This window comes from Cetorhinus maximus, chromosome 21, assembly GCF_964194155.1.
Source record: "Cetorhinus maximus chromosome 21, sCetMax3.hap1.1, whole genome shotgun sequence".
NCBI lineage: Eukaryota > Metazoa > Chordata > Chondrichthyes > Lamniformes > Cetorhinidae > Cetorhinus > Cetorhinus maximus.
Genome location: NC_135899.1, coordinates 49158755 through 49184688, shown reverse-complemented (window position 1 = coordinate 49184688; position 25934 = coordinate 49158755). Strand labels below are relative to the sequence as shown.

The window sequence follows — 25934 nt, the reverse complement described above, 5'->3', positions numbered from 1 at the left end:
GTTGTGCCTTCAGCTGCCTAGGTCCGAAGGTTTGGAATAAGCTCCCTGAACCTCTCCAACTCTCTTTATTAAGGCACTCCTTAAAACTTACCTCTTTGACCAAGCTTTTGGTTATCTGCCCTAATATCTCCTTATCATATCTTGTTTGATCAACTCTGAAGCATCTTGGGCCATTTTTCTATGCTAAAAGTGTTGCATGCCCAAAACCCTACTACGTCAGCTGTGACATTTTAATTTCCCACAGGAACTTTCTGAACAAGACTGGCTATCGAGGCAGACAATGTCACAAGATGTGATAGCTGAAGACTGTTCCACCTCATTTTAGGGCCTGGCATTTAATTCCAATCCCTAGTTTCCCTTGACGTGGTGGTGGTAGGCCTTCTCTTTGAACCACTGAAGCCTGCTTGGTGAAGGTGCTCCTACAATGCTGTTAGGGAGGGCAATGTTCACTTTTTCTTGGTGTCAGCCCGTTTTGACACTCATACTTGGTGTAACTCCAGAGTTGCTGACTGGGTCGAGGTTGGGGGGTGACCTTCAGTTTTTGAGTGGGGTGGAACAGCATCAAATTAAAATAAAACAGCAGATTAGGAACCCTCACTACTGTATGAATCAAGTGGCAAAGGAAAATAAGATAGCAAGATAGTAACCTTCACTACTGTATAAAACAAAACAAAACAAAACAGCAGGATAGTAACCTTCAATGGTGTATTATTTGAGTGCCAAAATAAAACAAAACAGGATAGTAACCCTCACTACTATATAATCAAAGTGCCAAAACAAAACAAAATATTCCTCTTGTTTTAATTTGTGAAGGAGTCAGAAGGCTCACTGCTGGAGGTCAAAGCTCTTCGAAAAAAAATCTGCCCAAGCTGTGAGCTGCATGTTGCTGCTAATTATCAAAATGACTCTCAGCCTGTTCAGCTACAGACTAGAAAAGCACCATGCCAGTGAGGAGTTTGGGAGTTTTATGCACGCAAAGGCTACTTCCTGGCCCTACCCTTTCATTCCAACCCTCCAACCGCAGCATCCACTCCCTCCCCCACCTTCTGTTCCTGCAATCGGGATTCCCGCTGAGCTGCTTGGGGGGAATCTGGTCATTCCCCTCCAGCGAGCTGCGGGCCTAGAATAAAAAAAATTGGGTGAGCACATCATGGGGCCTCAGAACCGGTCCCAAGACAGAGTCTCTGCTCCATGGCTGCCATTACGGTCTTGGATCTTGCAACCCAAAATCGAGGTTGGGGGGGTGACCTTCAGTTTTTGAGTGGGGTGGAACAGCATCAAATTAAAATAAAACAGCAGATTAGGAATCGTCCCGTGACCCCACCAGGGGGTCATGACCCATGTTTTGGGAATCCCTGAGGTAGCGTGTTCCAGGAGTTTGATCCATTGGCGGTGGAGGAACAGCAATAGATATCTGTGTCAGGATGGTGTGTGATTCAGAGAGGCAGTTGCAAGTGGTGGTGTTCCCGTGTGACTGCTGCCCTTGTTCTTCCGGGTGGTAGAGGTCCTGGGATTGGGAGGTGTTGTTGAAGGGAACCTTGGCGAGATGCTACCGTGCTTCTTGTGGATGACGCACACTGCAGTCACAATGTACCAATGGTAGAGGGAGTGGATGTTTGAGGGACTGGACATTTAAGATAGTGGATGGAGTGCTGATCATGCAAGCAGGCTGCTTTGTCCTGGATGGTGTCAAGCTTCTCGAGTGTTGTTGGAAATGCACTCATCCATCATACTCCCAATTTGTGCCTTGTGGATGGTGAAGAGTCTTTGGTGAGTCACTCGCCACAGAAGCCCCAGCCTCTGAACTGCTCTTGTAGCCATGCATTTTTATGCATGTTCCCAGTTGAGTTTCTGGTTAATGGTGACCTGCATTGATGGTGGAGATTCTACAATGGCAATGTCATTGCATGTCAGAGGGAGGTGGTTAGGCTCTCTCTTGTTGAAGATAGTCATTGCCTTGCACTTTTGTAGCATGCATGTTATTTGCCACTTGCCCAAGCTTGGTTGCTGTGCAGATCTTGCTGCATGAAGGCGTGGACTGCTTCATTTATTAACTTACAGTGCTGTGCCATGCTCAAGGGATTTTGTAACCAGTCCCTCATACTGGCAGGAATGTGGAAACAAGGTGTAGATTGGCTGAAGGACATTGCATCAGACTGAATTGTTCAGTCAGTTCCCTAATGCAGTCTTCAATGTTCGTCAATCACGCCTCTATATTCCACAATGTAGGGAATTGTCATCTTTGCTGGCATCGAGTTCCACACATTGATATGGTGCCACCCATTCAATCTGCTGGATACATGGGGGAGTAATCAGTGTGACTGCAGTATGGGTATGGCTCAAACTAGGGGTAACATAATGAGAAGCTCTGTTAAGTCAGATCAGTGAAGAACTTTAAAAGATTTATTCAACTCTGCTGGTCAGAATGCCCTACATTGGATTTCTTGGAAGTTATTTCATATCTATATTTAAAAAATGTTTATTTTATTAGCTCCTGTTGCCTAATGATGTCTCTCGGCCTCATTCAGTCACGGAAACCAAATTAAATATTCATGAAGTGCAGCCTGATGTCTTCAAAACTGATAAAATATTCAATGTTAATGAATCTTGCAGAGAAGTCTGAAGCTGGATTTTAAAATCGAGTTGTTGAACGCCAAAGTTATTGCAATCTCTTGAGGTGTCTTCAACCCCAAGTTAAGGCCCATATCTGCTCCTTCGCTAAATCTGAATTCTTCTATCCCTTCCTCATCGTCAGTGCTGCAGAAATCCTTAACCAAGTCAAGTGGTCTGATTGGTTCCCCATCTGTACCCTTCACAGGTTTCCAATTTTTCCGTGCCTCATTCTGCCCCAACTGGGAAATCTCCTTCCTACAATCTCTATCTGACTCTGGGTTATGCCATTCCCCAATCCCTCACTGGAGATCCATCTTTTAATCACTATGGCCCAACCGTTTGGATTTTGTTTCAATCCACTTGCCCTTTCTACTCCCTTTAATTTTGCCTTCAACCTTTCCCACCAGATTCCTTCACTTCATTTCCTTCTGGCATTCATGTTGTCCAATAACAGTAAAATGGTCGTACTGATGCAGAAATGGATGGTCTTCCAAGGCTTGTGTTGAGGTATGTCACAGGAGTGAGGAGAGAGAGATGCAAGATCTAACCCAATGTCAAAGAATTAGCAAGCTGTTGTGATGAGACAGCCAACCTGGCACCGGTTCCAGGATTGGCAACTGGCAGCTCATCTGCGACCATGATTACCAGGGATATACCTTGATGTTAAATTGATGTTCACTAAAAATCTTCATGCAGCAGCAATAATATTGCTTTATAAAGACATTTTCAGGAAATTACATTCGCTGGTGTGCTTCCAAACCTATTCGACCTTCACTGGGAGCCAGAAAATTAAAGGTTATCACCAGCGTGATCATTCAATGTCCCACTCTAACCGCCAGCTGCGTTCCAAACACGAGCCTGCCTTAGTAAGCAGCAATTTATCACGAAGGTCACTCTGTTAAATTAGTGCTGGGAGCATCTTGGATCAAACCTTCCCCTATACAATTGTAGGATGAAGCTCATAATTCCTCCCTTCCTCCAACCCTCCCTTCCCCCCATAGACTTCTTCAATATAGAAACTGTATATATAAACTCCTTTAGAGTTGGAAGGCAACATTAGAGCCATGACATCGACATAATGGCACAGAAGGAGGCCATTCAACCCATCAAATTTGATTCCATAATTTCACCACCGCCACAGCTGATCTAAGTACCACCTGAGGGCTGAGCAATGTTCAGGTTCGAATGGCTTTCCCCTTGTGGGTGCAGCGGTCAGGACTGACAGTGGAGTTCGGCACATCACTCTGCTTGGCAACCTTCTGGCTAGAATGTTCCAGAATCTTTTCAGGATCACAAACCCCCACCAATCATGGATTCAAAGTCACTGATCTCAAGAAACCAAACACAAGGACCTCTGGCAGAGAGGGTATAACTGGTCACTATGTCTTATTAGCTAGGTCAGCATTTATTGCCCATCCCTAAATGCCCTTGCTGTGGGTCTGGAGTCACATGTAGGCCAGACCAGGTAAGGATGACAGATTTCCTTTAGTAACATTAGTGAACCAGATGGGTTTTTACAACAAGTGACAATGGTTTAATGGTCATCATTAGACATTTAATTGCAGATTTTTATTACATTGAAACTCCACCATTTGCCATGACAGGAATCGAATCTGGGTCTCTGGACTACTAGTCCAGCGACAATACCACAACACCATCGCCTCCCTTTATAAACAATTACCAACAGCATCCTTTTTATCTTTAATCCTTGCTAATTTGAATTTTTGGCATAAATAACGCATTCCCACTATGATGTCAGTAGTGCTGTTTCAAGACTGAAGTAGAATTTGGACAGCGACAGTAACATTAACTCATTGTCTCTTTCAACAGTTTCAACACTGAGGTTAGCCCCAGCCCCACAAAATCGCACCTTACTCAAACAGTCCAGAACAAGCTGAAGCAAGTTAGAATAAAACAAATTCTTACCGAGATTTTTTGCCCGTTCCTCTCGGCGCTGTTTAGCCAGTCGCTGCCTCTCCTCAGCTTTCAGCCCATCTAGGAGCAGAACAAGTGAGAAATTACAATAATAATTTGCACTCACAGAGAGTGTCTTCAGCAGAGTGAGTAAGGATTGCAAGGTAGTTCACAATGGGGAGACGGAGCAGCAGGGGCAAAGTGGGAGGGGCATGAGAAGGACAAGAGACAAAAAAAAGACCACAGTCCATCTCGTTCACTTTCTACCATCCTGGTACTTGCATGATACAATGATAATGCAGTTGTTAACTAATCCTATCAAGCAATCTCTGTCAACTAGTTTACCACAGACCTAGACATGAGGTGAGGAAAGCCCTAGTGAGGAGAGCTTTGGGAAGCATAGGTCCAAAGTCACCATTTTCTTCCCAGATATGCATCACTTACCACTCGCCAATATCTCAATTTGCTGTCTTACAAAATGTTACTTCAAACAGAATTTGAGTTTATCGGCGAGAATCCACTGGATAAATTCGAGTGATATGAAGCCATCTTTGTGAATCAGATTCCTTGTAAGCAACTGAAATCTCATTCCATTCTATGCAAATTTGGCTGTACATGTGAATGAGGAACAGGAGGAGGCCATTCAGCCCCTCAAGCCTGCTCCACCATTGGATAAGATCATGGCTGATCTGATGAGGCCTCAACTCCACTTTCCTGTCCACCCCCGATACCCTTTGACTCCCTTGTCAATCAAGAATCTCTCTTACTCAGCCTTAACAATATTCAATGACCCTGTCTCCGGTACTCTCTGGGGAAGAGAATTCCACAGACCAGCGACCCTCAGAAAAGAATTCTCCTCATCTCCATTTTAAAGACCCCTGATTTTTAAACTGTGTCTCCTAATTCTAGTCTCTCCCACAAGGGGAAACATCCTCCCAGTATCCACTCTGTCAAGTCCCCTCAGGGTCTTACATGTTTCGATAAGACCATAAGACATAGGAGCAGAAGTAGACCATTCGGCCCATCGAGTCTACTCTGCCATTCAATGAGATCATGGCTGGTCTGATAATCCCTTAACTCCACTTTCCTGCCTTTTCCCCATAACCCTTGATTCCGTTACTGATTAAAAATCTATCTCAGCCTTGAATATACTTAATGACCCAGCCTCCACGGGCTTCTGAAGTAAAGAATTCCACAAATTGACAACCCTCTGACAGAAGAAATTCCTCCTCATCTCTGTTTTAAATGGGCGCCTCCTTACTCTGAGATTATGCCCTCTGGTCCTAGCCTCTCCACAAGGGGAAACAACCTCTCAGCATCTACCCTGTCAAGCACCCTAAGAATCTTCTATGTTTCAATAAGGTTGCCTCTCATTCTTATAAATTCCAATGAGTACAGGCCCAACCTATTCAACCTCTCCTCATAAGAAAATCCATCCATCTCCAGGATCAACCTAGTGAGCCATCTCTGGACTGCCTCCAATGCTAGTCTATCTTTCCTTAGATAAGGAAAAATAACCAGAATTGTTCACTGTATTCTAGGTGTGGTCTAACTAGTGCCTTGTATAGTTTTAGCAAGACTTCCTTATTTTTATACTCCATTCCCTTTGAATGAAAGGCCAACATTCCATTTGCCTTCCCTATTACCTGCTGAACTTGTATGTTAGCCTTTTGGGATTCATGCACAAGGACTCCCAAATCCTTCTGTGCTGCAGGTTTCTTCAGTCTTTCGCCATTTAAATAATATTCAGCTCCTCTATTCTTCCTGGCAAAGTGCATAACCTCACATTTTCCCACATTATATTCCATCTGCCAAGTTTTTGCCCACTCACTTAACCTGTCTATATCCCTCTGTAGACTCTGTCATCCTCACCACTTACCTTCCTACCTATTTTTGTGTCATCCACAAACATGCACTTCCCTCATCTAAGTTATTAATATACATTGTAAATAACTGATTCCTGTGGCACTCCACTAGTTTTTTTAATTCATTCATGGGATGTGGACACCACTGGCTGTGCCAGCATTTCATTGCCCATCCCTAATTGCCCTTGTTCAGAGGGCATTTAAGAGTCAACCAATTGTTGTGGATCTGGAGTCACATATAGGCCAGACCAGGTAAGGACGATAGATTTCCTTCCCTAAAGGAAGGGCATTAGTGAACCAGATGGGTTTTACAATAATCGACAATGGTTTCATGGTCATCAATCAAAATCCACCATCTGCCATGACAGGATTCGAACCCAGGTCCCCAGAGCATTACCCTGGGTCTCTGGAATATTAGTTCAATGACAATACCACTATGCCATCGCCTCCCCCATTACAGGTTGCCATACCGAAAATGTCCCCCTTATCCCAACTCTCTGTCTTCTATTAGTTAGCCAATCCTCTATCCATGCTAATATACAACCCCCAACACCATGGGCTCTTATTAAATAGCCTTATGTGCGGTACCTTATTGAATGATAAGATCACCTCTCAATTTTCTAAACGCCAATAGATATTGGCCCAACCTGTCCAACCTTTTGTCATAAGATAATGCCCCCATCCCAGGAAATCAGCCTAGCGAACCTTCTCTGAACTGCTTCCAATGCAATTATATCCTTTCTTAAATAAGGACCCCAAAACTGTACATAGTGCTCCAGATCTGGTCTCACCAATGCCCTATACAACTGTAGCAAACCTTCCCTATTTTTATCCTCCATTCCCCTTGCAATAAACACCAACATTCCATTTGCCTTCCTAATCGCTTGCTGTACCTACATACTAACCTTTTGTGATTCATGTACCAGGACACCCAGATCCCTCTGGACCACAGAGTTCTGCAATCTCTTTCCATTTAAATAATATGCTGCTTTTCTATTCTTCCTGCCAAAGTGGACAAGTTCACATTTTCCCACATTACACTCCATTTGCGAATTTTTGCCCACTCAATTAACCTGTCTGTATCCCTTTGTAGACTCTTAATGTCCACATTTATTTTATGTACACATTCCGTACCATTGGAATCAACAGCATAGCCTGGTTTCGTAGCGGAGTGAGATGATGATTTTAACTCCTTCCTCCTGGTGGAAATGGGAAATTTAAAACCTGATCCTTTTTCTGTCACTCAGACACTGCCTATGACTGCTTTAACGCAGGGCAACTGACGTATCTGACAAACTCAGGCATATATCCCATAAAGTTATACATATCAAGTCCCATCACTCAGACAGGACCCTGAAGTAATTTTAATTGAATACTGAATAGAGCTGGAGTGCTTTACAAAGGACACTGCAGCTCTGAGCTTCCCTTTTTCTCCCCACCTGAGAAACCCTTTCAAACCCTCTCATGATTTACATAAGCACCAATGTTGGGGAGGTAGCCTGCTAGCTGTCCATTTTGAGTATTCATCATACTGATGGGATATTAAGGCTAGGCAATTAAAATTGATGGGGCCTGACGGAAATCTGCTGCCTCTGTCCTGCCTCCCTCACCCGAAGGTTCAAATCCCTTCTTCATGTTCACCTGAACTCTAGTTCTAATGGCGATCACTGTCCAAGTTGGAAGAGATGCACCAATACCATCTTCCACTTGATTGACCTTGCTCTCACATTGAACAACTTCTCCTTTGACTCCATTCCTTTCCTCCAAATAAAAGTTATCATAATAGGTGCCGGCTATGTCTGTCTTTTCATGGGGGTATGTGGAAGATTCACTGTTCCAATCCTGCTCAGGCCCCCTCCCTCACCTCTTTTCCCAGCACAATGAGGACTGGTGCTGTTTCTTGTTCTAGCCCAGGACAAGAAAATTTCATCAACTGTGCTTTCAATTTCTAGCCTTTCCTCATCTTCACACAGTCTATCCCTGATTCTTCTCTTGTTTAACTTCTCTATCTCCATTTCTGTGGATAAGCCATCAACCAATTCCTGCTATAAGCCCACCGACTCCCACAGCTGCCTTGACTACACTTTCTCCCAACCTGCTTCCTGTGAAGACTATGCTCCATTCTCCCAATTTCTCACTCTCCGTCGCATTTGTTCAACAATACGAACTTCATACACCTGCACCCTACCTCCCCAAAGTCAATGTGGTCAGTAGGGCCTTTGACTGTATCTGTCCCATCTCACACAGTTCTACTCTCACCTCTTCACCTCCCAGATGCATGATCGGGTTCCCCTTTCCTCACCTTCTACACCACCAGTCTCCACATCAACGAATCATTCTCTGCCATTTTCACCACCTCCAGCTCGAGGCCACACATTTCCCACTACCCTCCCACCACCGCAACCGCCTATCAGCATTCCATCAAGGCTATTCCCTCTGCAGATGGTCCTGGTCCATTCTTCAATCACTCCCAATACCACCTCCACTTCCCACGACAGCTTGCTATGCAACCACAGGAGATGCAACAGCTGCCTTTTTACCTCCTCTCTTCTCAACATCCAGGGCGCCAAACACTCCTTCCAGGTGAAAGAGCGATTTACTTGCGCTTCTTTCAATTCAGAATACTCTATTCATGGCACATGATGCAGTCTTCTCTACACCAAGGCAATGAAATGCAGACTTGTTGGCTGCTTTGCAGAATTCGTCCTTTTAGACCACATGCGTGACCCTGGGCTTCCTTCGTCTGTCATATTAATTCTCCTATTCTGACCTTTATCTCCTTTATGTGTTACAAAGAGACTCAACATTAGCTTGAGGAACAGCAGCTCACCTTTTGATTTGGCACGTTAGGGCCTTCCACACTCAACATTAAGTTCAACAATTTCAGACTATAACCACTGTACCCATTTTTCCAGATGGCAGCTGCTGGTGATGATTCTCTTCCCCATTTACACCTCCTCGCGGCCCATTTTGAGATTCTCTATTTGACCCATTACCACTTCCTTTCACCTTGCACCATCATCCCATTTGTCATTTAAACACTCTGCCTTTCACCCCAGCACAGATTTTTCCTTCTGTTCTTTCCTCCCCTCCCCCTTTCCTCTGCCTTTGTGCTTGTTTAAAAGCAGTTACATCACTAACTTCTTCCAATCCTGATGAAAGGTCATTGACCTGAAACGTTAACTCTGTTTCTCTCTTCACAGATGCTGCCAGACCTGCTCAGTATTCCCAGCATTTTCTGTTTTTATTGGACTTCCAGCATCTGCGGTATTTTGCTTTTGTGGGAGAGTTACTCATTGCTGCACATTTAAATCCTGTCTGATGCATTGGAGAATTGCCTTCTGAAATGTTTATGAGATGCTATTATCATCAATATTTCATGGTATTTGAAAGTAAGTAAAATGGTGTTCATAAAAATTATAGAAAGTGTACAGCACAGAAAGAGACCCCTTGGCCCATTATGTCTGCGCTGACTGAAAAAATGAGCTACCCAGCCTAATCCCACTTTCTAGCATTTGGCCCATAGTCCTGAAGGTTACGGCACTTCAGGTACATATCCAGGCAGTTTTTAAATGAAGAGGGTTTCTGCCCCTACTGCCCTTTCAGGCAATGAGTTCCAGAACCCCACAACCCTCTGGGTGAAAATCTTTTCCTCATCTCCCCTCTAGTCTTTCTACCAATCAGTTTAAATCTATGTCCCCTAGTCACTGACTTCTCTGCTAAAGTAAATAGGCCCTTCCCCTCCACTCTATCCAGGCCCCTTACAATTTTATACGTCTCACTCAAATCTCCCCTCAGCCTCCTCTGTTCCAAGGAAAACAACCCCAGCCTATCCAATCTTTCCTCATAGCTGCAATTTTCCAGTCCTGGCAACATCCTCGTAAATCTCCTCTGTACCCTCTCAAATGTGTTGAAGGAGAACCATCAAGATTCCAAGCTAGATTCCCAAAATTTGTTAAAATTGCTCCTTTGGATCATTTTAACTAGCATGATAGAAATCTTCAAAGAGATAGTGAAAAGAGTAGACAAAGGAATGTGGTAGAGGTTCTATATTTGGATTTTCAAAAGGCCAACGATAAAGTACCAGACTCATGACAAAGGTTAAGACATGTGGAATCAGAAGACAAATAGTAGGATAGCAAGTTGGCTAAAATGTGGAAAGCAGAGGGTAGGGGTGAAGGATAGTTATACAGGCTGCAGTTGGGTAGAATGCAGTGTTCCACAAGGGTCAGTGCTGGGACCACAGTTATTCATAATTTGCATTAATGATTTGGACTGAGGAACAAGTGACTGTTAAAATTTGCTAACAAAACCAAACTAGAAGGGGTGCCCCCAGATGAACTTGAACATAGACAAAGGTGAGGCGATGCACTTTGTTAGGGGGAAAAAACATCGAAACATCATCTACGCCTCAGAAGATAAGAGTGGCTGGGTGGGGTAGAAGAGCAAAGGACTCTCAAAGTACAGGCAGAGAAGCAACACACAAAAGCAAAGTACGATGGAGGCTGGAGTCTGAAATAAAACAGAAAATACTGGAAATACTCAGCAAGTCAGGCAGGCCTGCTGAGTGTTTCCAACATTTTCTGTTTTTATCACGGCTTAGCAAAGCATTAAAAATGGGAACAAAGCACTGGGATTTATTTCTAGAGCCAGAGAATTCAAAAGTAGTGGAATGATGTTAAACTTGTATATGGCCCTGGTCAGGCTGCGATGAAGAGTATTGCGCACAGCTCTAGTCCCCATACAATAAAAAGGACATAGAAGCACTGGAGAAAAGTGCAAAACAAACTTTACAAGGATGGAAACAGAACTGAGAGATTACAGCCAATCGGAAAGATCAAACAGGTGATTGAACAGTTTTCTTTATAGAAGATATTGATAGAGGTATTTAACATTATGAATGGTTTGGACAGGATCGATGTGGACAGAATGGTTTCACTTGTGGGAGAATCCAAAACTAGGGGCCATAAATAAAATTTGTTTTTAATAAATCCAATAGGAAAATAAGGAGAAACTTCATAATTCAGTGAGTGGCTAGAATGCAGAACTCGCTGTGACAGGAGTGGTTGAGGCAAATAGCTCCGAGGTTTCAGAAGGAAATAAGACCAGTACATGGGAGAAAGGAAATAGGACGAGATGCTGAAAGGCTGGAGGTCAGGAAAATGGGAAGAGACCTGTAGGGAGTATAGACATCAGAACAGAGTAGTTGGGCTGAAAGTCCTTTTTCTGTTCTGTATATTCTGTCTCATTTGAATGAATCAGGAGTGGGGTGGAGGGGGGGGGAATAAAAATAAACATGGGACGCTGACCAGGAATAGAGGGCAGATTGCAGGGATGGGGCAAAACATGGAGCTGAAAATTCTGAAGAGACTTTTGAAGGAGCGGGGACAGAGAGAGAGTGGAGAGGATGGGATATGCAACAGAGTGATGTTTGATGTTAATGATAAAGGTCAAGCAGGATCCTTTGGGTTAGTTCTAAGATGCAGGACCCCACGTGCTGAACGGGACAGGACTACAAAGAACAGCTGCGAGATTCCAGAAGTACACCTTCCCCACCCACCGTTGGGATCCCACTTATACCAGGACAGTGATCACGTAGGCAACTCAATGTGCATTTAGCTTGGCTCCAAGTTCCAGGAAATAAACCACTCCCGCCCCCACCACCCCCAGCCCCAAATACTTTGATAAATCGGAAGTGGGCTAGGTACAGCAGGAAGAGCTTATTTAATACTCGGTCACTAAAATAACTCAAATGTTTTTTGTTTTAAACTATGCCAAATATGAGAGGGAGACAGGATATAATATTGTGTCCTGCATTTAATGAAGCGCTGCTATCTGCAGCCATCTTGAAATACATTTGAACTGTGTCCACAGTGAAAAGCACTTTCTCTAATATTTACTTAATTGTCCCTGTACAATAATAGAACCATGTTGTTCTGGAGATGGTTCCTTTCTAGTTCTGGCAAACTGTGCAGGTCAGCCTGACATCACCCTTCAACTCTTCTGGCCCTCATACTGATCTCACTCAACCTCTGGAAGAGTGCCTGAACAGCACAACTCACTACCTGCCTTTCTATTGCTACAGGCAACAACTGGCTGCCCTTGGCCTCTCATCACGGTGCACCGGTGGTGATGGGAGTGAATGTTTAAGGGGGTGGACGGGCTGCAGATTAACCAGACTCCTTTGTCCTGGATGGTCTCCAGCTTCTTGGGTCTTGTGGCAGCTACACTTATAAGTTGAGAGTATTCCATCACTCTGACTTGTGCCTTGTAGATGGTGGAGAGTCAGAAGATTCTCTCTCCCATTTCCTCCCGGTCCAGGCAACAGAAGGATCTTTGGAACATTCTAGAATCTGGAGAATGGGTCTCTCATGACCTTTCATCTAAAGTTTACATGAAAATGAAAATGTAAAACATGGTGCTGAGTCCTATTTTATTTGATCCCTTCCTGTATGGAAGCCCCTTCTCCTCTGGTTATGATGGAGCTTTTTTTGAAGGATCATGGCTTTACCCTGATTGATTTGCCTCCCCTTTTCTAATAGAAGGGCACTTTGCCTCTAAAGTTCAAAGCACAGCTTCCAAAGTCCTATTGTACTTTACAGAAATGGATTGGAGACATCAAAGAAATTGTCACAGATGGATAGTGACAATCACTGGTTCAAAACTAAAAAGTTACTTCAATCTACTTGGGTAAATGCAGCCTGTGGACTAGGCCTCAATGAGATATGACAGCATCTTCCTTGCTCTATGCCCATGTCTGCTGAAACTTTCAGACATGGAGGTTGCTACATAGCAACACTGAGTATGGATGTCTTGGACACACAGAGGCCTTGTCCACAATGACGATCCTAGATAGGAAGCGGTTGCCAGGGCAATATCTGCAAAACACTCCCGTGTTGTACTCCCTCAGCTTTGGCAACCGTGGCAAGATGAAGTCAAGAGCAGGGCTAACGATTTCGGTAACCGTGGTTTCAAGGTGTCAAAGACTAAACCTGAACTGTTCTGAACATTACATTGATGAGGTCATCAAGTAGAGGCTGTTATTGTCAATGTGGGGAGATGGTGGTGCAGTGGTAATGTTACTGTCTTAGTAATCCAGAGGCCCAGGCTAATGCTCTGGGACTATGGGTTCAAATTACCCCACAGCAGCTGGTGGAATTTAAATTCAATTAATAAATCTGGAATTGAAAGCTAGGCTCAGTAAAGGTGACCATGAAACTATCAGCAATTGTTGTTAAAAATAAAAATCGAGTTCACTAATGCCCTTTAGGGAAGGAAATCTGCCATCGTTGCCTGGTCTGGCCTACATGTGACTCCATACCCACAGCAATGTGGTTGACTCTTAAGTGCCCTCTGCATGGCCTAGTAAGCCACTTGGTTCAAGGGCAATTATGGATGGGCAACAAATGCTGACCTTGCCAGCAACACCCACACATTCCAATGAGGAAATAGAAGAAAAAGACACTGAGCAATCCATCAGTTACTGAGGGACATGCTTTGCCTGCAGGAAAAGCTAAGGCCAGTCAATTCATCCCAGCACTGGTAATGGGAAGCCAGCAGTTACAGTCTCTAATTTGACTAATTAAAAGGGATGTTTCAATCGAAAGGTTCATTTATACAGTGCAGTGCAGCCCTCCCTTTTCCTTTGGAGATTTGGCATGGAGGGTGCTGCATGCAGTGCAGTGCAATAGAAGGTTAAGATGACTCCTAGGCCGCCTGCATTTTTTTGCAGCCTTGAGGATTCCATGTTCCACGTATATGTAGGTTGTCTGAGGTTGCAACCCTTTTCCCCTATTTGAGGATGCTGTGCCCGCCTCAAGTTTTATTTGCACTTCAACCCCACGTTCCTGATCTTCAGTTACCCAGTGTGCAAGGCGGGGGGGGGGGGGGGGGGGGGGGGGGGCGGGCAGGGTGGAAGACCTCCTCGTGAGCCTGCTCCTTCTAGGCAGCGGGCAGTCGAGGGGGTTGTTTGGCCCGACTATCTGCCGCTCTTCTGCAGCTACATTCACACCCAGATACCCCTGGAGAGGGAGCATGCATGTTCGCGGGTATGAGGCCTTCCGCAGTCAGTGGGCACCACGGGGGCTGCAACGCGTCATCAGCCCCGGGAACATTATTTTAACTCGATTTGATAAGTTTCTATTGAAGTTTTGCTTTTGTTACAGTGCCCCTTTAAGGGGTGGTTCTTGAGTGGTTAATTAGTTATTTAATTTATTGTTTATGCTGAAAAGAGTATATAGGACAGAGAACCTGATCAACAAGGAACTGCTCAATTAATCCACAGTAATGGATCACATGTCATTATCAACAGTTCACCAACCACTGCTGTTAACTGGTCAAAAAGGGATCGAAAGCAGATTACAGCCCATAACAGATATAGGATATAAAAAGCCAACAGGTGTCAGGGCCAGAGACCCACAACAAGACTGACATCAACAGAAAATACTGGAAAACCTCAGCAGGTCTGATCGTACCTGCGGAGAGAGAATTAGGGTGAACGGATTGAATTTTCCTAACTCCTTAATGGTGGGATTGGAAGTGGGGAGCTGGGAAAATAGATGGAACTGCGTAGGGATGATGCTCCGATGTGTTCCCGCCGCCGGGGAACTTTCCCAGGGGTAACCTAAGAATCGGAGTGGCTGCCCACTCCACGTTAATGCCCTTGCGAGTTGCCGCAGCAGCAGTGATTGGGCTGGCAGCATCGAGAGCCTGTCCACTATCCTTAGTGGGACGGTGAACATGAAGGCAGCCATTTAGGAGTCTGTCATGGGAAAGACTGCGGTACTGGTCTCACAGGTGTGGGCTTGGGACCCCCCACTTGGTCCGGGCATCAGGTCCTGAACCGAGTGTGGCATCAAGGAGCCCGAGCAAAACTGGAGTCAATGGGAATCAGGGAGAAAACTCTCCACTGGTTGGTGTCATACCTAGCACAAAGGGAGATGGTTGTGGTTGTTGGACGTCATCATCTCAGCTCCAGGACATCACTGCAGCAGTTCCTCAGGGTAGTGTCCTAGGCCCAACCATCTTCAGCTGCTTCATCAATAACCTTCCCTCCATCAGAAGTGGTGCTGTTCACTGATGATTGCATAATGTTCAGTACCATTTGCAACTCCTCAGATACTGAAGCAGTCCCCCTTGATATTCAATGGCATTATCATTGCTGAATCCCTCACGATCAACAACCTGGGGGTTACCATTGACCAGAAATTGAACTGGACCAGCCATATAAATACTGTGGCTACAAGAGCAGGTCCAAGGCTGGGAATCCTGCGATGAGTAACTCACCTCCTGATTCCCCAAAGCTTGTCCACCATCTACAATGTACAAGTCAGGAGTGTGATGGTATACTCCCCACTTGCCTGGATGAGTACAGCTCCACCTCAAGAAGCTTGATACAATTCAGAACAAAGCAGCCCGCTTGATTGGCACCCCATCTGCCACCTTAAACATTCACTCCCTCACTACCGACGCACAGTGGCAGCAGTGTGTACTATGTACAAGGAGTACTGCAGCAACTCACCAAGGCTCCTTCAACAGCACTTTCCAAACCCACAACCTCTACCAACTAGAAGGACAAGGACAGCAGACACATGGGAACACCACTACCTGGAACAAAAACAAAAATAGCTGGAAAAACTCAGCAGGTCTGACAGCATCTGCAGAGAGAGAGACAGCAGACGTTTCGAGTCCATATGACTCTTCATCAGAACTAAGGAAATAGAGAAATGAGGTGAAATATAAGCTGGTAGAGGGGGGTGGGACAGGTGGAGCTGGATAGAGGGCCAGAGGTAGGTGGAGGCAAAGAAGAAATTGCCAAAGATGTCATAGACAAAAGGACAAAGGGGTGTTGACGGTGGTGATATTATCGAAGAAATGTGCTAATGGTGACATTAAAGGTAGCAAGCAGAACAAGCAAGTGACAGATGGCCCTACTGGGGGTGGGGTGGGGGGGGAAGGGGTCAAAATGGGCTAAAAGGTGGAGATAAAACAATAGATCAAAATAAATTTTAAAATAGGTGGGAAAAAAAAAATTTTTTTTTTAAATTATAAATTATTGGAAAAGGGGGGATCGGAAAGGGGGTGGAAGTTCTACCTGGAAGTTCTCCTCCAAACCGCACACCATCCTGACTTGGAAATATATCACCATTCCTTCACTGTCGATGGGTCAAAATACTGGAATTCCCCCCCCCTCTAACAGCACTGTGGATGTACCAACACCACATGGACTGCAGCGGTTCAAGAAGGCAGCTCACCACGACCTTGTCAAGGGCAACTAGGGATGGGCAATAAATGTTGGCCTAGCCAGTGTCGATCCCCTTAAAGAAAAATAATTTTGCTTCTGTAAGGCTGCTGGGTACCTGAGCTCTGTACCCTCAGGCAGTGTACCCTGGATCCCAGCTCAGAGGTTCCAAGGGCCTTCCAGAAATCCCAATTTGTGTTCAACCTGGCATGGCTGTCAAACGAGACTGGTGATGGAAAGGTGGCGCTGTTTGGCACTGTGGCACAACGATATCGTGAGAGTGAGAATCAAACCCAAATTCCTTCAAATGGAAAGAGCAGTGGAATGTGACACATCACGATTGGCAGAGTCAGAGAGAGCAGAGAACCTATTTGATAGAGGATTTCAAGGGTCCAACCATAAGTCCTGCTGGATTTTTTTTAACCACCACGGTGTCTCTGATCATTAGTTAAAGAGGAACATAAATACAAAGGGATGTGTTGGCCAGGACACTGGGAGAACTCACTGTTCTTATTCAAACAGTGCCTTGGGATCCACAATGTCTATCCGATTCCTGAGTTGTGACCTCGGTTTCACATCTCGTTTACAGTTTGTGATGGTGCCTCTGACAGTGCAGCACTCTCAATTCTGAACTGGTGTGGCAGCCTAGGTTATGTGCTCAAGTCCCTGTAAGGAGACTTAAAGCCATGGTGCTCTGTATCAGCGGGAAGCACGGCACTCATAAACAACATGGTAAATGTTAAGGAGTCACCATGGCTGAGGCTAGAGTCTTGAAATTGCCCTAAATCTCCATGGTATAGGTTGTTGGGAGAGCCAGTGAAGGCTGACAATCTTACTAGGTGTAGCCATAGCTTAGTAGGTAGCATTCTCACCTGTAAGTCAGAAGGTTGTACATTCAAGTCCCACTCCAGAGACTTAAGCACATAGCCTTGGCAGACGCTTCAGTGCAGCACCAAGGGAGTGCTGCACTGTTGGAGGTGATGTCTTTCAGGTGAGACATTAAGCTGAGATATTGTCTGCCCTCTCGGTTGGATGTGAAAGACATCTTGCCACTATTTGAAGAAAAGGGGATTTTATCCCCAGTGCCTTGGCCAATATTTATCTTTCAAACAAAAATTACTAGAGAAACAGATTATTTGATCATTACTTATGGGATCTTGCTGTGCACAAATTGGCTGCCACAGTGCAGCATTGTCTATTCCTATAGTTTACAAAACGCTTAATTTGCTATAAAGTGCTTTGAGATGTCATGAGTTTGTTAACAACAAACTTGTTATACAAGTGCAAGTTCTTCACTTGCTGCATTTACTGCCTTTATTTTCACTCTATAAGCTGTTTCAGGTTTATATGTGTTGGGATCGTGTATAGGGAGAAGGGATCGAGGTGGAGTGATTTGATAGTCAATTGCGATTTGATGTGATGACTTTAGGTACCATTGATGCTCAGATGACAATTTATCTGATTCAGGATTTGCTGGCAGTCCTTAGTTAAGATGGTGTCCGTTTAAATACAGACACCCTGTGCAGGTAGTGAGGACCCAACATAATGCACTGAAACAGACTAAGAGTCTAACTTCAGGACTGGTGATAAAACCAGAGTAGACCAAGTCCTCAGGCTCTGGATCTGCATGAACACTTCACTGCCTCAGTTTATACAGGCAGAAAGGAAGCCTAATTTTATAAATACACCATTAGACAGACAGGAATTTGAGCTTGGGCCCTGGTGGAGAATGACCTTGAGATGCACAGCATCCTCCTTGTCCCTCATTGGCTGAGGCAGCAGTCTGTTCTAACTGAGACAGACATCGAATTCACAGAATCAGTGTTGAATGTCATCTTCCGAGTTTGTGTTTTTACCTCAGCAAGTCTTCACACTTACACCCTCAGCAGTTTTATTATTAAAGCGTAGATGCTTTGTTATCTCACTGGAGTTGGCACAGAGGCAGGCTCCACAGCAAACAAGCTGACTTGACGTTTCTGTTGCCCACTGAGGTGTGAGCTGCAGGCTGGCGATCCCCAGCATGACAACAGCCAGCTCCGCCTTTAACCCGTACAGCACTGAGCTCCCTCGCTTGGCGCCGGTGCACAGGAAGGCCACAGGCCTGTCTCAGGTGCGGCCAGCAGGCCGTGGGCAGCAGCGGGTGAGCTGACAGCACGTAGGAGCGCCAAGCAGGCCTCGAAAAAGCCCACTCGTTGACGCAGAGGCACAATAATCTGCAGCATGGCGAGGTAAGGAATCCAGGCAGCTCCTCAGCTTCTGAGGGCTAACTGTGCATTTCCACAGCCCCGAAAGCAGCGTTAGATCTAGCCGCCCAGCATTCCTGTGCACTTGGCAGCCTGATACAGCTCACCCGCCACTGAAAAATCCCTTTATTTACAATAAAGAGATGGAATTCAACTGGGAGAAAGAAACCGTTTAAAAGGGAATAAAGTGAATCAGAATCCACAGGTCAACCAGCAAAATAACCTTTCATTCTTTACCCACTTCCTGGGCTATAAGCAGCTATGGGGGGTGGTGATGGGGAGAAGGCAGCATCTACTGCTACCATGACTGCTGCTATTACCATCGTCACAATTGCTGCAACTCCCATCAGTAAATCCTGTCACCCCTCATGCAATAATTGGCGCGGGCACTGTTACCACTGCGCTTGCATTCATACTAGATTTCGAACTTAAAAGTATCCCCATGCCCTTCGCAATAGGCAAAAAAATGGGCAGCGAGCTAGGAAGGGAGAGATGAAGGGCAAAACTGAACACTTTGTCAAAGAGGTGAGTTTGGAAAGGATTTCTAAAGGAAGGGAAGAAAGGGAAGGGAGTTGGAAGGGAGGAAAGGGTGATAAAGAGAAGGACAGGAAGGATCAGAAGAGGACAAGGAAGATGTAAAGCTGGCAAAGGCTGCAGAGGGTGTGGTGTGGAGAGGCGGGGTGACTTGTAAACAAGAACAGGGGTTTGATGTGTTGGAGACAAGGGGCTGGGTTTTACAGGACACCACCGCTCCTGCCCCCCCCAACCCTTAAAAATTGCCCACCCACAATCCCGCCGGCCGCCCCAGTCCCGCCGGCCGCCCCAGTCCCGCCGGCCGCCCCAGTCCCCCCGGCCGCCCCAGTCCCGCCGGCCGCCCCAATCCCGCTGGCTGCCCTGCAGCAATTTAACGCTGGGACCTGCATTAATTGCTTTAAGGTGAGAATTCCACCCCTTTCTTGGGAGGAAGTTCCACCTTAAAGAGCTGCTGACCAATCGAATGGCCATCAGCTTTGTGGTCCCAGCAGCACCAGCCAGGAGGTAGTCACGCCTGGGACTACAGGCAGTCACAGCACGCCAAGGAGCCCAGGTTAAGTCCAGGGCCAGGGGTCTCAGCGAGGGGGTGGAAGGGGGTGATGGGGCCAGGTTCAAGAGGCCAAGGGGGAGGGTGGGGAAATGACCTTTGGTGGGGACGGGAACAGTGGGAGGTGCCTATGATGGGCCCAGGAAAGGAGATCTCATCCTTTGCCCAACACCAGCGTACACAGCTACAGCTGCCAGCCTTCCCTCATGGTGTGGGTCTCTCCCCACAGTAGGTTAAAAAAACAGGCAGTGGCGGGATGAGGCCCTCAAGTGGCCATTTAAGGGTCTCAATAGGTCCGAGGGGGGCAGGGGAGGAGGCCTGCCCAATGCCTCCCCTGCCCTCCGTAAAATTTCAGGGCCAAGGAGCTGGCGATGGTCTGCTGGATTATACATGACCCCTGCCTTCAAACCCAACAGCAGGAGGGCATAAAATTGGTGTTGGTGACGGTCAGCGAGGAGGGGGGGGTGTGACGGTCAGCGAGGAGGGGGGGGTGTGACGGTCAGCGAGGAGGGGGGGGTGTGAGGGTCAGCGAGGAGGGGGGTGTGAGGGTCAGCGAGGAGGGGGGGGTGTGAGGGTCAGCGAGGAGGGGGGGTGTGAGGGTCAGTGAGGAGGGGGGTGTGAGGGTCAGCGAGGATGAGGGTGTGAGGGTCAGCGAGGAGGGGGGGTGTGAGGGTCAGCGAGGAGGGGGGTGTGAGGGTCAGCGAGGAGGGGGGTGTGAGGGTCAGCGAGGAGGGGGGTGTGAGGGTCAGCGAGGAGGGGGGGTGTCAGGGTCAGCGAGGAGGGGGGGTGTGAGGGTCAGCGAGGAGGGGGGGTGTCAGGGTCAGCGAGGATTGGGGGTGATGGATAAGTGAAGCTCAGTGCAGGTCGGAGAATGAGGGGTGAATTTTTAGGAGCGTTGGAGTTTGTGGAAGGTGGAGGTGGGAAGTTATAAAATGAACCCTTTCAGCACACCCTCAGTGGAGTACGGGCTATTGTTGCTGAAACTGACCAGCCATATAAATACCGTGGCTAAAAGAGGTCAGTGGCTGGGAATTCTGCAGAGAGTAACTCACCTCCTGATTCCCCAAAGCCTGTCCACCATCTACATGGCACAAGTCAGGAGTGTGATGGAATATTCCCCACTTGCCTGGATAAGTGCAGCTCGAACAACACTCAAGAAGCTCGGCACCATTCAAAAGCAGCTGCTTGATCTGTACCTTATCCAATATCTCATGTATTCATTCCCCTTTCCACTGACACACAGTGGCAGCAGTGTGCACCATCTACTAGACGCACTGCAGCAACTCACCAAGGCTCCTTCAACCGCACCTTCCAAAACCGTGACCTCTACCACCTAGAAGGACAAGGGCAGCAGACACATGGGAACACCACCAGCTGCAAAAGTTCCCTTCCAAGCCACCCACCATCCTGACTTGGAAATATATCGCCGTTCCTTCACTGCCGCTGGGTCAAAATCCTGGAACTCCCTCCCTAACAGCACTGTGGGTGTACCTACACCACATGGACTGCGGCGGTTCAAGAAGGCAGCTCACCACCATGTCACCATCAGGGATGAGCAATAAACACTGGCCTTGTCAGCACTGCTCACACCTTGTAAAAGAATTAAAAACACATGTGGAATAACCAGCCTTACATAACTGCCTTGCTCCTGTGACACAGCAGGACCTAAAATGCTGGTAAATGTGGCATCAACACAAACACTCTCTGATTTAAAGCTCAATTATACAATGATTTGTGTCAATGAATAATGAAGCTCACACTAAAGCTCCTGTTTACTCAACCAATAATGAAGCTTTGTTTCATGTTCTTATAATCAGAACGCAAGAACTTTGCAGTTAAAGGAAGAATTGTACACTGGACAGATCAACTGTGTTTTAATAAACAGCATCTTCAATGAACTATCTAATGGCTGTATGAATATTTATTGAGTTATTTACCAAGCGCGGCTTCAAAATGAGCGACAGCATCCTGTACTCAAGACAATGGGTGGAATTTCCCATGCCCGCTGGCACTGGGCGTGCTTGGTGGCGAGTGGACAACATGGCGAGAAAGCCAGAAGTCGGTTTCATGACGTTGTGAAACCAGTTTGCAATCGTCCACTCAGACCATTGATGGCGGGCCGTGTTTCCCGCCATCGGACGTCGGGAACCTCACTATATATGTCAGGAATTTGTTATGAGGCCAGCCCACCAGAGACATCCCACCCCCGTACTGGATTGTCCGTCCACATCGGCGCAAATGCACGCCAGTGCAGAACATGTCCTGACAAGTGTGACGCACAGAACTTACCGCCAGGGCCTTGCTCACATCGCGGACATCCAGGGAGCAGAAGATACTGGAGCCCGACAGCAACGACACACTGGAGGAATGTCCATGGCGTGCTGGGTGGATTCTCATGGACATGGCTCTGCAGCGAAGCAGCTCACGGCAGTTAGAAAGTCACTGTTGAGGGACTGCTCACAAAGGATGATGGTCGAGAGGGTGGAGAGGAAGGTCCGGCTGTGTCTGGGAGAGGAAGATCTACCGGGGAGTGGGAGAGGAAGGTCTAGGATTGACTGGGAGAGAAAGATGTCTGGAGGGGGGGGGTTGGGGGGAAGATGGGAGGTGGAGGAGGGAGTATGGTGGGAGGAGGGTGTAATGGGGGAGATAGATAAGGGGGTAGGTAAGGAGTGCGGAGGGGGGAGGGATGGAGGGAATGTGGAGGGGGAGGGAGTGTGTGTGGGGGGGGGAAGGAGTGTGGAGGGGGAGGGGGGGAAGAGGGGAGGGAGTGCAGGGGGGGAGGGAGTACAGAGGGGGAGGGGGAGGGGGGAGGGAGTGCAGAGAGGGGAGGGGGGAGGGAGTGCAGAGGGGGGAGGGGGAGGGAGGGAGTGCAGAGGGGGGAGGGGGAGGGAGGGAGTGCAGAGGGGGGAGGGGGAGGGAGTGCAGAGGGGGGAGGGGGAGGGAGTGCAGAGGGGGGAGGGGGAAGGAGTGCAGAGGGGGGGAGGGAGTGCAGAGGGGGGGAGGGAGTGCAGAGGTGGGGAGGGAGTGCAGAGGGGGGGAGGGAGTGCAGAGGGGGGGAGGGAGTGCAGAGGGGGGGAGGGAGTGCAGAGGGGGGAGGGAGTGCAGAGGGGGGAGGGGGAGGGAGTGCAAAGGGGGGTGGAGGGAGTGCAGGGGGGGGAGGGAGTGCAGAGGGGGGAGGGAGTGCAGAGGGGGGGAGGGAGTGCAGAGGGGGGGGAGGGAGTGCAGAGGGGGGAGGGGGGAGGGAGTGCAGAGGGGGGAGGGGGGAGGGAGTGCAGAGGGGGGAGGGGGGAGGGAGTGCAGAGGGGGGAGGGAGTGCAGAGGGGGGAGGGGGAGGGAGTGCAGAGGGGGGAGGGGGGAGGGAGTGCAGAGGGGGAGGGGGGAGGGAGTGCAGAGGGGGGAAGGGGGAGGGAGTGCAGAGGGGGGAGGGGGGAAGGAGTGCAGAGGGGGGAGAGAGTGCAGAGGGGGGAGGTGGTGCAGAGTGGGGAGGGGGGAGGGAGTGCAGAGGGGGGAGGGGGGAGGGAGTGCAGAGGGGGGAAGGGGGAGGGAGTGCAGAGGGGGGAAGGGGGAGGGAGTGCAGAGGGGGGAGGGGGGAAGGAGTGCAGAGGGGGGAGAGAGTGCAGAGGGGGAGGGGGTGCAGAGGGGGGAGGGGGAGGGAGTGCAGAGGGGGGAGGGAGTGCAGAGGGGGGAGGGAGTGCAGAGGGGGGAGGGGGGAGGGAGTGCAGAGGGGGGAGGGAGTGCAGAGGGGGAGGGGGGAGGTGGTGCAGAGTGGGGAGGGGGGAGGGAGTGCAGAGGGGGGAGGGGGTGCAGAGGGGGGAGGGGGGAGGGAGTGCAGAGGGGGGAGGGAGTGCAGAGGGGGGAGGGAGTGCAGAGGGGGGAGGGGGGAGGGAGTGCAGAGGGGGGAGGGAGTGCAGAGGGGGAGGGGGGAGGGAGTGCAGAGGGGGAGGGGGAGGGAGTGCAGAGGGGGAGGGGGAGGGAGTGCAGAGGGGGAGGGGGGAGGGAGTGCAGAGGGGGAGGGGGGAGGGAGTGCAGAGGGGGAGGGGGGAGGGAGTGCGGAGGGGGAGGGGGGAGGGAGTGCGGAGGGGGAGGGGGAGGGAGTGCGGAGGGGGAGGGGGAGGGAGTGCGGAGGGGGAGGGGGAGGGAGTGCAGAGGGGGAGGGGGAGGGAGCGTGGAGGGGGAGGGGGGAGGGAGCGCGGAGGGGGTTGGAGTGAGGGAGTGCAAAGGGGGGAGGGGGGAGGGAGTGCAGAGGGGGGAGGGAGTGCAGAGGGGGGAGGGAGCGCAGACGGGGGAGGGAGCGCAGAGGGGGGAGGGAGCGCAGAGGGGGGAGGGGGAGGGAGTGCAGGGGGGGAGGGGGAGGGGAGTGCAGGGGGGGGAGGGAGCGCAGAGAGGGGAGGGAGCGCAGAGGGGGGAGGGAGTAAGGGTGGAAGAAGAACGGCTGGAGGAAACAGTCGGGAGGAGGGAAGAACTAAGGCGGCAGAAGAAGTAAAGGTGTCTGAAGGAGTCAAGAAGGGAGAAGAGCTAAGTGGAAGGGGTGTCCGGGAAAGAGGTTCCAAGGAGGGGACGTCCAGGTGAATGTGCAAGGGAGGCTCTGATGAATCCACGACTGCCTCCTGGGGAGTGAGCTGAGGGTGGGCGTAGAACAAGGGAATGGTGAGACTGACCGAGGGCAGAGTGAGGTGGTAGGGTGGGAGGGTGAGGGTTCGACAGTAACAGTAGAAGGAAGAGCGAGGATGGTCGGTGGGGACTCGGGGGCAGACACGGACCCTGAGGGTGGGAAGGAGGTGGTCAGGGAGGTGAATGTGGATGGGGGTGGGATTTTCAGGAAGGAAGGGAACGTGCACATTCACCTGGACATCCCCGAAGGAAAGGGTTGTGGCTGGTAGGTCCAGAGGGTGTGAGCCTGCTGGAGATGTGAGGGTGTGTGTGAGAGTTAGTGGTGTTGTCCCTTGTGGTGTAAGATTCCTGTGGATGTGTGATGAGTTTATGAGTGTGTGAGTTGAGAGTGATGAGAAGAGTGAATTACCCTGGTGGAACAGATGAGACCATTCATCCTGTAGCAGCACTGGGTGGCTGTGCTCTTTTGAAGGGCATTGGCGCTGACCACCGCTGCCCCCGCCTCCCATGCTGGATTGGTGATGCAGCTGCCCATCCTGCAGCCAGAGCGAGGGTAGAGGACATCACCGCCGGCCTCCATGGTGTTCAAAAGGCACTCAAGGGATGCATCACTAAACTGGGGGGGGGGGGGGGGGGGGGGCTGCAGTCTTTTTGCCTTTTGGGACCATCTATCTTCTTTGCAGCAGTCATGGGCTGGAACCACTGAGAGGTGTGCGCATGTCTGCACTTTAAATATGGTGCCCGGCGTCAGGAAGCAGCGAGGTGATGGTGTGGTGGGCAAATGACAGCCCACCTGCCATGGAAACGGTGCGTTTCACAGGCATGCATAAATAATGCGGCGGGTTTGGGACGATAGGGTGTGAGAAGCCTCCATTGTGGCCAACAGGAAAAACTTCATCTTCCCCACTTGCTACCGCACTTAATGCAAATCAGGGACGATTCCACCCAACAAAGTTAACGTGGAACACTGAAGCATGAAGCCTGACTGGGCAACAGAGGTACTGAGGGGCAGAAAGGAAGGGGTAGAGGGGCCAAAATGGGAGAGGCACATGGAGGGGCAGAATTATAGAATCACAGAATGAGGCCATTCAGCCCATCTTGTCTCTGTTGGCTCTCTGCAAGAGCAATTCACCTAGTGCCACTGCCCCGTCTTGTCCCGTAGCCCCTACAATTTTTTCCCCTTCAGACGATGACCCAATTCCCTTTTGAAAACCATGATTGAATCTTTCTCCCCCACACTCTCAGGCAGTGCATTCCAGATCCTAGCCTTTTACTGCGTGAAGAAGTTTTCCCTCAGGTTGCCATTGCTTCCTTCGTCATTCACGGTCAAATAACAAACAGACCAAGGCACAGGGGCAGACTGGAAG

The 25934-nt window shown here is 48.8% G+C and overlaps 1 protein-coding gene across 4 annotated transcripts in view; it reads right to left on the bottom strand.

Moving 5' to 3' along the window:
• map7d1a (MAP7 domain containing 1a) overlaps positions 1-25934 on the bottom strand; it is a 245899-nt gene that overhangs the window by 68704 nt on the left and 151261 nt on the right. For all 4 annotated transcript variants that reach the window (XM_078566934.1, XM_078566936.1, XM_078566935.1 and 1 more), the window contains exon 3: positions 4540-4608. In XM_078566934.1, coding sequence (XP_078423060.1) covers positions 4540-4608 — 69 coding nt within the window. The remainder of the gene's footprint in view (positions 1-4539; positions 4609-25934) is intronic.